The following is an 11,274-nucleotide window of genomic DNA, read 5'->3' as shown; positions in this document are numbered from 1 at the left end:
ACAGGATAGCAGTGTCACAGCCTCTCCTCTGTCTCGGCACAGGATAGCAGTGTCACAGCCTCTCCTCTGTCCTGGCACAGGATAGCAGTGTCACAGCCTCTCCTCTGTCTCGGCACAGGATAGCAGTGTCACAGCCTCTCCTCTGTCTCGGCACAGGATAGCTGTGTCGCAGCCTCTCCTCTGTCTCGGCACAGGATAGCAGTGTCACAGCCTCTCCTCTGTCTTGGCACAGGATAGCAGTGTCGCAGCCTCTCCTCTGTCTCGGCACAGGATAGCAGTGTCACAGCCTCTCCTCTGTCTCGGCACAGGATAGCAGTGTCGCAGCCTCTCCTCTGTCTCGGCACAGGATTGCAGTGTCACAGCCTTTCCTCTGTCTCGGCACAGGATAACAGTGTCGCAGCCTCTCCTCTGTGTCAGCACAGGATAGCAGTGTCACAGCCTCTCCTCTGTCTCGGCACAGGATTGCAGTGTCACAGCCTCTCCTCTGTCCTAGCACAGGATAGCAGTGTCACAGCCTCTCCTCTGTCTCGGCACAGGATAGCAGTGTCACAGCCTCTCCTCTGTCTCGGCACAGGATAGCAGTGTCACAGCCTCTCTTCTGTCTCGGCACAGGATTGCAGTGTCACAGCCTCTCCTCTGTCTCGGCACAGGATAGCAGTGTCACAGCCTCTCCTCTGTGTCAGCACAGGATAGCAGTGTCACAGCCTCTCCTCTGTCTCGGCACAGGATAGCAGTGTCACAGCCTCTCCTCTATCTTGGCACAGGATAGCAGTGTCACAGCCTCTCCTCTGTCTCGGCACAGGATAGCAGTGTCACAGCCTCTCCTCTGTCTCGGCACAGGATAGCAGTGTCACAGCCTCTCCTCTGTCTTGGCACAGGATAGCAGTGTCACAGCCTCTCCTCTGTCTCGGCACAGGATAGCAGTGTCACAGCCTCTCCTTTGTCTTGGCACAGGATAGCAGTGTCCCAGCAGCCTCTCCTCTGTCTTGGCACAGGATAGCAGTGTCACAGCCTCTCCTCTGTCTTGGCACAGGATAGCAGTGTCACAGCCTCTCCTCTGTCTCGGCACAGGATAGCAGTGTCACAGCCTCTCCTCTGTGTCAGCACAGGATAGCAGTGTCACAGCCTCTCCTCTGTCTCGGCACAGGATAGCAGTGTCACAGCCTCTCCTCTGTCTTGGCACAGGATAGCAGTGTCACAGCCTCTCCTCTGTCTCGGCACAGGATAGCAGTGTCACAGCCTCTCCTCTGTGTCGGCACAGGATAGCAGTGTCACAGCCTCTCCTCTGTGTCGGCACAGGATAGCAGTAACACAGCCTCTCCTCTGTCTCGGCACAGGATAGCAGTGTCACAGCCTCTCTTCTGTCTTGGCACAGGATTGCAGTGTCACAGCCTCTCCTCTGTGTCAGCACAGGATAGCAGTGTCACAGCCTCTCCTCTGTCTCGGCACAAGATAGCAGTGTCACAGCCTCTCCTCTGTCTTGGCACAGGATAGCAGTGTCACAGCCTCTCCTCTGTCTCGGCACAGGATAGCAGTGTCACAGCCTCTCCTCTGTGTCAGCACAGGATAGCAGTGTCACAGCCTCTCCTCTGTGTCAGCACAGGATAGCAGTGTCACAGCCTCTCCTCTGTGTCAGCACAGGATAGCAGTGTCACAGCCTCTCCTCTGTCTCGGCACAGGATAGCAGTGTCACAGCCTCTCCTCTATCTTGGCACAGGATAGCAGTGTCACAGCCTCTCCTCTATCTTGGCACAGGATAGCAGTGTCACAGCCTCTCCTCTGTCTCGGCACAGGATAGCAGTGTCACAGCCTCTCCTCTGTGTCAGCACAGGATAGCAGTGTCACAGCCTCTCTTTTGTCTCAGCACAGGATAGCAGTGTCACAGCCTCTCTTCTGTCTTGGCACAGGATTGCAGTGTCACAGCCTCTCCTCTGTCTCGGCACAGGATAGCAGTGTCACAGCCTCTCCTCTGTCTCGGCACAGGATAGCAGTGTCACAGCCTCTCCTCTGTCTCGGCACAGGATAGCAGTGTCACAGACTCTCTTCTGTCTTGGCACAGGATTGCAGTGTCACAGCCTCTCCTCTGTCCTAGCACAGGATAGCAGTGTCACAGCCTCTCCTCTGTCTCGGCACAGGATAGCAGTGTCACAGCCTCTCTTCTGTCTCAGCACAGGATAGCAGTGTCACAGCCTCTCTTCTGTCTCGGCACAGGATAGCAGTGTCACAGCCTCTCTTCTGTCTCGGCACAGGATTGCAGTGTCACAGCCTCTCCTCTGTCTCGGCACAGGATAGCAGTGTCACAGCCTCTCCTCTGTGTCAGCACAGGATAGCAGTGTCACAGCCTCTCCTCTGTCTCGGCACAGGATAGCAGTGTCACAGCCTCTCCTCTATCTTGGCACAGGATAGCAGTGTCACAGCCTCTCCTCTGTCTCGGCACAGGATAGCAGTGTCACAGCCTCTCCTCTGTCTCGGCACAGGATAGCAGTGTCACAGCCTCTCCTCTGTCTCGGCACAGGATAGCAGTGTCACAGCCTCTCCTCTGTCTTGGCACAGGATTGCAGTGTCACAGCCTCTCCTCTGTCCTAGCACAGGATAGCAGTGTCACAGCCTCTCCTCTGTCTCGGCACAGGATAGCAGTGTCACAGCCTCTCTTCTGTCTCGGCACAGGATAGCAGTGTTACAGCCTCTCTTCTGTCTTGGCACAGGATAGCAGTGTCACAGCCTCTCTTCTGTCTCGGCACAGGATTGCAGTGTCACAGCCTCTCCTCTGTCTCGGCACAGGATAGCAGTGTCACAGCCTCTCCTCTGTCTTGGCACAGGATTGCAGTGTCACAGCCTCTCCTCTGTCTCGGCACAGGATAGCAGTGTCACAGCCTCTCCTCTGTCTCGGCACAGGATTCTAGTGTCACAGCCTCTCCTCTGTCTCGGCACAAGATAGCAGTGTCACAGCCTCTCCTCTGTCTCGGCACAGGATAGCAGTGTCACAGCCTCTCTTCTGTCTTGGCACAGGATTGCAGTGTCACAGCCTCTCCTCTGTCTCGGCACAGGATTCTAGTGTCACAGCCTCTCCTCTGTCTCGGCACAGGATTCTAGTGTCACAGCCTCTCCTCTGTCTCGGCACAAGATAGCAGTGTCATAGCCTCTCTTCTGTCTTGGCACAGGATTCTAGTGTCACAGCCTCTCCTCTGTCTCGGCACAGGATTCTAGTGTCACAGCCTCTCCTCTGTCTCGGCACAAGATAGCAGTGTCATAGCCTCTCTTCTGTCTTGGCACAGGATTGCAGTGTCACAGCCTCTCCTCTGTGCTGGCACAGGATTGCAGTGTCACAGCCTCTCCTCTGTCTCGGCACAGGATAGCAGTGTCACAGCCTCTCCTCTGTCTCGGCACAGGATAGCAGTGTCGCAGCCTCTCCTCTGTCTCGGCACAGGATTGCAGTGTCACAGCCTCTCCTCTGTCTCGGCACAGGATAATATTCCGCCTGGTTTTTGCGTGGCTTACTTGGAGGCGCGTAGACTGTTCCTGCATCCGGTGGTGGCTGATGTCAGCAGTTCCCAACTGACATGGACGAAGCCCAATGAAGAGAAAGTCTTACAATTTCTTTCAAGTGAAAAATGCATGAAGTAAGTATCACGTATGTCACCGCATCCTGTGTTACTGCCGGAACAACGGGAAACGGCCCATTCCCTGAGGAGACTCAGACAGGGGAGGTTCTTATCTACAGCCAGACCAATGCTTGTGGAGGCTGAGACAGGAGGAGGGCCAAGTAGTAGTAGTAGTGATGGTGTAGGGATAGCGGTGTAGTGTTCCCAGTGGTAGTGATGGTGTAGGGATAGCGGTGTAGTGTTCACAGTAGTAGTGTTGGTGTAGGGATAGCGGTGTAGTGTTCCCGGTAGTAGTGTTGGTGTAGGGATAGCGGTGTAGTGTTCCCGGTAGTAGTGATGGTGTAGGGATAGCGGTGTAATGTTCCCGGTAGTAGTGGTAATGTAAGGATAACGGTGTAGTGTTCCCAGTAGTAGTGATGGTGTGGGGATAGCGGTGTAGTGTTCCCGGTGGTAGTGTTGGTGTAGGGATAGCGGTGTAGTGTTCCCGGTAGTAGTGTTGGTGTAGGGATAGCGGTGTAGTGTTCCCGGTAGTAGTGATGGTGTAGGGATAGCGGTGTAGTGTTCCCGGTAGTAGTGGTAATGTAAGGATAACGGTGTAGTGTTCCCAGTAGTAGTGATGGTGTGGGGATAGCGGTGTAGTGTTCCCGGTGGTAGTGATGGTGTAGGGATAATGGTGTAGTGTTCCCGGTGGTAGTGATGGTGTAGGGATAGCGGTGTAGTGTTCCGTGCAGCAGAGGGATATAGGGAAAACACTGTACCGTTCCATGCAGTAGAGTGATGTAGGGATAACTCTGTACCGTTCCATGCAGCAGAGGAATGTGGGGATAACACTGTACCATTCCGTGCAGCAGAGGGATGTAGGGATAACACTGTACTGTTCCGTGCAGCAGAGGGATGTAGGGATAAACGGTACTGTTCCGTTCAGTAGAGGGATGTAGGGATAACACTGACCTGTTCTGTGCAGCAGAGGGATGTAGGGATAACACTGTACTATTCCGTGCAGCAGAGGGATGTAGGGATAACACTGTACTGTTCTGTGCAGCAGAGGGATGTAGGGATAACACTGTCCTGTTCCGTGCAGCAGGAAGAGGGTGGAGAACGGGCTCAGAAAGCTCCGCCCAGTGGAAAGGAGAAGAAGGCGTAAAGGTGGATGTGATGTCGATGACTCCACGATAAAACAGAGGCGCCTGAGCGAATATTTCCCGGTGATAAAATCACCAACTCGGGATAAGGTGAGTTCATGTGTGAGAAAGGTGTCACCACAGGTGCTGGCAATCATACATTACCAGGGAAGCCCAGGAACAGAGCATTGTGTCCTCCTGGAGAGGGGCATGCTGGGAGGTATGGATAATGTATGATTGCCAGCACCTGTGGGGAGCTGGGTAACTGATAAGAAAGGTGTCACCACAGGTGCTGGCAATCCTACATTACCAGGGAAGCCCAGGAACAGAGCATTGTGTCCTCCTGGAGAGGGGCATACTGGGAGGTATGGATAATGTATGATTGCCAGCACCTGTGGGGAGCTAGGTAACTGATAAGAAAGGTGTCACCACAGGTGCTGGCAATCATACATTACCAGGGAAGTCCAGGAACAGAGCATTTTCTCCCTCATGGAGAGGGGCATGCTGGGAGGTATGGATAATATAGGATTGCCAGCACCTGTGTGGAGCTTTGTAACTGATAAGAAAGGTGTCACCACAGGTGCTGGCAATCATACATTACCAGGGAAGCCCAGGTACAGAGCATTGTGTCCTCCTGGAGAGGGGCATGCTGGGAGGTATGGATAATGTATGATTGCCAGCACCTGTGGGGAGCTAGGTAACTGATAAGAAAGGTGTCACCACAGGTGCTGGCAATCCTACATTACCAGGGAAGCCCAGGAACAGATCATTGTGTCCTCCTGGAGAGGGGCATGCTGGGAGGTATGGATAATGTATGACTGCCAGCACCTGTGAGGAGCTAGGTAACTGATAAGAAAGGTGTCACCACAGGTGCTGGCAATCATACATTACCAGGGAAGCCCAGGAACAGAGCATTGTGTCCTCCTGGAGAGGGGCATGCTGGGAGGTATGTATAATGTAGGATTGCCAGCACCTGTGGGGAGCTAGGTAACTGATAAGAAAGGTGTCACCACAGGTGCTGGCAATCATACATTACCAGGGAAGCCCAGGAACAGAGCATTGTGTCCTCCTGGAGAGGGGCATGCTGGGAGGTATGGATAATGTATGACTGCCAGCATCTGTGGGGAGCTAGGTAACTGATAAGAAAGGTGTCACCACAGGTGCTGGCAATCATACATTACCAGGGAAGCCCAGGAGCAGAGCATTGTGTCCTCCTGGAGAGGGGCATGCTGGGAGGTATGGATAATGTATGACTGCCAGCACCTGTGAGGAGCTAGGTAACTGATAAGAAAGGTGTCACCACAGGTGCTGGCCATCATACATTACCAGGGAAGCCCAGGAACAGAGCATTGAGTCCTCCTGGAGAGGGGCATGCTGGGAGGTATGGATAATGTATGATTACCAGCACCTGTGGGGAGCTAGGTAACTGATAAGAAAGGTGTCACCACAGGTGCTGGCAATCCTACATTACCAGGGAAGCCCAGGAACACAGCACTGTGTCCTCCTGGAGAGGGGCATGCTGGGAGGTATGGATAATGTAGGATTGCCAGCACCTGTGGTGAGCTAGGTAACTGATAAGAAAGGTGTCACCACAGGTGCTGGCAATCATACATTACCAGGGAAGCCCAGGAGCAGAGCATTGTGTCCTCCTGGAGAGGGGCATGCTGGGAGGTATGGATAATGTATGATTGCCAGCACCTGTGGGGAGCTAGGTAACTGATAAGAAAGTTGTCACCACAGGTGCTGGCAATCATACATTACCAGGAAAGTCCAGGAACAGAGCATTGTGTCCTCCTGGAGAGGGGCATGCTGGGAAATATGGATAATGTAGGATTGCCAGCACCTGTGGGGAGCTAGGTAACTGATAAGAACAGTGTCACCACAGGTGCTGGCAATCAGACATTACCAGGGAAGCCCAGGAGCAGAGCATTGTGTCCTCCTGGAGAGGGGCATGCTGGGAGGTATGGATAATGTAGGATTACCATCACCTGTGGGGAGCTAGGTCATTGATAAGAAAGGTGTCACCACAGGTGCTGGCAATCATACATTACCAGGGAAGCCTAGGAACAGAGCATTGTGTCCTCCTGGAGAGGGGCATGCTGGGAGGTATGGATAATGTATGATTGCCAGCACCTGTGGGGAGCTAGGTAACTGATAAGAAAGGTGTCACCAAAGGTGCTGGCAATCATACATTACCAGGGAAGCCAAGGTACAGAGCATTGTGTCCTCCTGGAGAGGGGCATGCTGGGAGGTTTGATAATGTAGGATTGCCAGCACCTGTGGGGAGCTAGGTAACTGATAAGAAAGGTGTCACCACAGGTGATGGCAATCATACATTACCAGGGAAGCCCAGGAGCAGAGCATTGTGTCCTCCTGGAGAGGGGCATGCTGGGAGGTATGAATAATGTAGGATTGCCAGCACCTGTGGTGAGCTAGGTAACTGATAAGAAAGGTGTCACCACAGGTGCTGGCAATCATACATTACCAGGGAAGCCTAGGAACAGAGCATTGTGTCCTCCTGGAGAGGGGCATGCTGGGAGGTATGGATAATGTATGATTGCCAGCACCTGTGGGGAGCTAGGTAACTGATAAGAAAGGTGTCACCAAAGGTGCTGGCAATCATACATTACCAGGGAAGCCAAGGTACAGAGCATTGTGTCCTCCTGGAGAGGGGCATGCTGGGAGGTTTGATAATGTAGGATTGCCAGCACCTGTGGGGAGCTAGGTAACTGATAAGAAAGGTGTCACCACAGGTGATGGCAATCATACATTACCAGGGAAGCCCAGGAGCAGAGCATTGTGTCCTCCTGGAGAGGGGCATGCTGGGAGGTATGGATAATGTATGATTGCCAGCACCTGTGGGTTGCTAGGTAACTGATAAGAACGGTGTCACCACAGGTGATGGCAATCATACATTACCAGGGAAGCCCAGGAACAGAGCATTGTGTCCTCCTGGAGAGGGGCATGCTGGGAGGTATGGATAATGTATGATTGCCAGCACCTGTGGGGAGCTAGGTAACTGATAAGAACGGTGTCACCACAGGTGATGGCAATCCTACATTACCAGGGAAGCCCATGAACACAGCACTGTGACCTCCTGGAAAGGGGCATGCTGGTCGGTATGGATAATGTATGATTGCCAGCACCTGTGGGGAGCTAGGTAACTGATAAGAACGGTGTCACCACAGGTGATGGCAATCCTACATTACCAGGGAAGCCCAGGAACAGAGCATTGTGTCCTCCTGGAGAGGGGCATGCTGGGAGGTATGGATAATGTATGATTGCCAGCACCTGTGGGGAGCTAGGTAACTGATAAGAACGGTGTCACCACAGGTGATGGCAATCCTACATTACCAGGGAAGCCCATGAACACAGCACTGTGACCTCCTGGAGAGGGGCATGCTGGGAGGTATGGATAATGTATGATTGCCAGCACCTGTGGGTTGCTAGGTAACTGATAAGAACGGTGTCACCACAGGTGATGGCAATCATACATTACCAGGGAAGCCCAGGAACAGAGCATTGTGTCCTCCTGGAGAGGGGCATGCTGGGAGGTATGGATAATGTATGATTGCCAGCACCTGTGGGGAGCTAGGTAACTGATAAGAACGGTGTCACCACAGGTGATGGCAATCCTACATTACCAGGGAAGCCCATGAACACAGCACTGTGACCTCCTGGAAAGGGGCACTATTCTGCTGCCCTGCCAGTGGTGTGCTCTCCTGCTGGTGGTGTGCTGTCCTGCTACTATTGTGCTGTCCTGCTACTATTGTGCTGTCCTGCTGGTGTGCTACCCTGCCAGTGGTGTGCTCTCCTGCTGGTGGTGTGCTGTCCTGCTACTATTGTGCTGTCCTGCTGGTGTGCTGCCCTGCCAGTGGTGTGCTCTCCTGCTGGTGGTGTGCTGTCCTGCTACTATTGTGCTGTCCTGCTGGTGTGCTGCCCTGCCAGTGGTATGCTCTCCTGCTGGTGGTGTGCTGTCCTGCTTCTATTGTGCTGTCCTGCTGGTGTGCTGCCCTGCCAGTAGTATGCTCTCCTGCTGGTGGTGTGCTGTCTTGCTTCTATTGTGCTGTCCTGCTGGTGTGCTTCCCTGCCAGTGATGTGCTCTCCTGCTGCTGGTGTGCTTCCCTGCCAGTGGTGTGCTCTCCTGCTGGTGGTGTGCTGTTCTGCTGGTGGTGCATTGTCCTGCTGCTACTGTATATTACTGCTGTTGTACTGGTGGTGCGTTGTCCATCTGATACTGTGCTGTTCCTGTGCTGTTGTACTGGTGGTGCACTGTCCTGCTGTTCCTGTGCTGTTCCTGTGCTGTTGTACTGGTGGTGCACTGTCCTGCTGTTCCTGTGCTGTTGTATTGGTGGTGCACTGTCCTGCTGTTCCTGTGCTGTTCCTGTGCTGTCGTACTGGTGGTGCACTGTCCTGCTGTTCCTGTACTGTTCCTGTGCTGTTGTACTGGTGGTGCACTGTCCTGCTCTTCCTGTACTGTTCCTGTGCTGTTGTACTGGTGGTGCACTGTCCTGCTGTAACTGTGTTGTTGCTGTGCTGTCCTACTGTTACTGTGCTGTTGTGCTGTTCCTGTGCTGTTGTACTGGTGGTGCACTGTCCTGCTGTAACTGTGTTGTTGCTGTGCTGTCCTGCTGTTCCTGTACTGTTCCTGTGCTGTTGTACTGGTGGTGCACTGTCCTGCTGTTCCTGTACTGTTCCTGTGCTGTTGTACTGGTGGTGCACTGTCCTGCTGTAACTGTGTTGTTGCTGTGCTGTCCTACTGTTGCTGTGCTGTTGTGCTGGTGGTGCACTGTCCTGCTGTTCCTGTACTGTTCCTGTGCTGTTGTACTGGTGGTGCACTGTCCTGCTGTAACTGTGTTGTTGCTGTGCTGTCGTACTGGTGGTGCACTGTCCTGCTGTTCCTGTGCTGTTGTACTGGTGGTGCACTGTCCTGCTGTTCCTGTGCTGTCGTACTGGTGGTGCACTGTCCTGCTGTTCCTGTGCTGTTGTACTGGTGGTGCACTGTCCTGCTGTTCCTGTACTGTTACTGTGCTCTTGTGCTGGTGAGGTTCTGAGAGGGGAGACTGTTATACCCATACACAGATGATGGTACAGTTGTATATGTAGGGTCGCTCTGTACTGTCATTGTCCGCATACAATAGAGCGGGAGTTCTGCGGTCATGTGACATGTAACATTCTATGTGTTCTGTTCTCCCCATAGACTTCTGTGAGGAACAATCTGACCTCATGTGAATAAGTAACGTAGACTGGATTCATCTGGGCGCAGAGCATCCTACATCATGGACGTATGAAGCATGGGGAGGTGCAGAGCATCTCACATCATGGACGTACGAAGCATGGGGAATTGCAGAGCATCTCACATCATGGACGTACGAAGCATGGGGAAGTGCAGAGCATCTCACATCATGGACATAAAAGGCCCGAGACTCATTCCAGATGACAGAACATTCCCAATTGCTCGCCCAGCATCTTCCTATGTTACTGTATATAGCAGAGTACCAGGCCCCATAGCTGGGGGTGTATCCTGTAGTCTGGATGCGGAGCGTCACATGGTTATCAGGGATATGTTATATAGCAGAGCACCAGGCCCCATAGCTGGGGGTGTATCCTGTAGTCTGGATGCGGAGCGTCACATGGTGATCAGGGATATGTTATATAGCAAAGCACCAGGCCCCATAGCTGGGGGTGTATCCTGTAGTCTGGATGCGGAGCATCACATGGTGATCAGGGTAATGTTATATAGCATACCTCCCTCCCGATTTTAGCGGGACAGTCCCGATTATCAGGGCCTGTCCCGCTGTCCCACCCGCGGCCGGCAGCATCCCGCGGTGAGGGGGGGCTGTTGGGAGTCCCCCCTGTCGGCTGCTAAGCAGCGAGGAATAAACGCTGTGCGCATGCGCACAGCGTCTATTCCCGCAGCCTGGGGGCTGGGGGCATGGCTAGAGGCTCACAGAGCCTCTGGGTCATGCCCCCATAGCGTCAAAATGGGGGAGTGGCCTCGTGGGAGAGCTGCGAGTATAGGCCACGCCCCCGAAAATTTCAACACGCCTACGGCGCGCATCAACTACGTCCTACCTGCTCATCAAAGTTGGGAGGTATGATATAGCAGAGCACCAGGCCCCCCGTAGCTGGGGTGTAACCTGTAGTCTGGATGCAGAGCGTCACATGGTGATCAGGGATATGTTATATAGCAGAGCCCCAGGCCCCTTTGCTGGGTGATACATGGAAGGATTATCGATAAAAAGGTCTCTGCGTGTATCATGGGTCCAAGTAAAACATTGTTTTAGTTATTTTGAGAATCAAGTTTTGTATATTTGTATTTATTGTGTAATAAATGTATTTGCAGAGACCCTGGTCTTAGTTAATATATTGTGAGGATTTAGGTCCTTCTGGATGCCGGCTCCATCACCGATATCCAATTCTGGGTGAATGACTCCCAGCCAGGCTGGTGTCCATACATGAAGATATATATATATATATATATATATATATATAACTGGCACATACAGCGTATACAGGCACAGATCATCACTGGCACATACAGCATATAC

At 53.0% G+C, this 11,274-nt stretch overlaps 1 protein-coding gene across 1 annotated transcript in view; it reads left to right on the top strand.

The window, feature by feature from the left end:
* The window catches only part of LOC146005669 (flap endonuclease 1-like), a 95,499-nt gene extending 84,427 nt beyond the window's left edge, over positions 1-11,072 (top strand). Inside the window, exons 9-11 of the mRNA XM_083145083.1 lie at positions 3,466-3,620; positions 4,684-4,834; positions 9,924-11,072. Coding sequence (XP_083001209.1) covers positions 3,466-3,620; positions 4,684-4,834; positions 9,924-9,959 — 342 coding nt within the window. The 3' untranslated portion in view covers positions 9,960-11,072. The remainder of the gene's footprint in view (positions 1-3,465; positions 3,621-4,683; positions 4,835-9,923) is intronic.
* The last annotated feature ends 202 nt before the right edge of the window (positions 11,073-11,274 follow it).

Source organism: Crinia signifera, chromosome 5, assembly GCF_055691185.1.
Source record: "Crinia signifera chromosome 5, ASM5569118v1, whole genome shotgun sequence".
Classification (NCBI taxonomy): Eukaryota; Metazoa; Chordata; class Amphibia; order Anura; family Myobatrachidae; genus Crinia; species Crinia signifera.
This window is presented reverse-complemented; position numbering and strand designations above follow the sequence as displayed.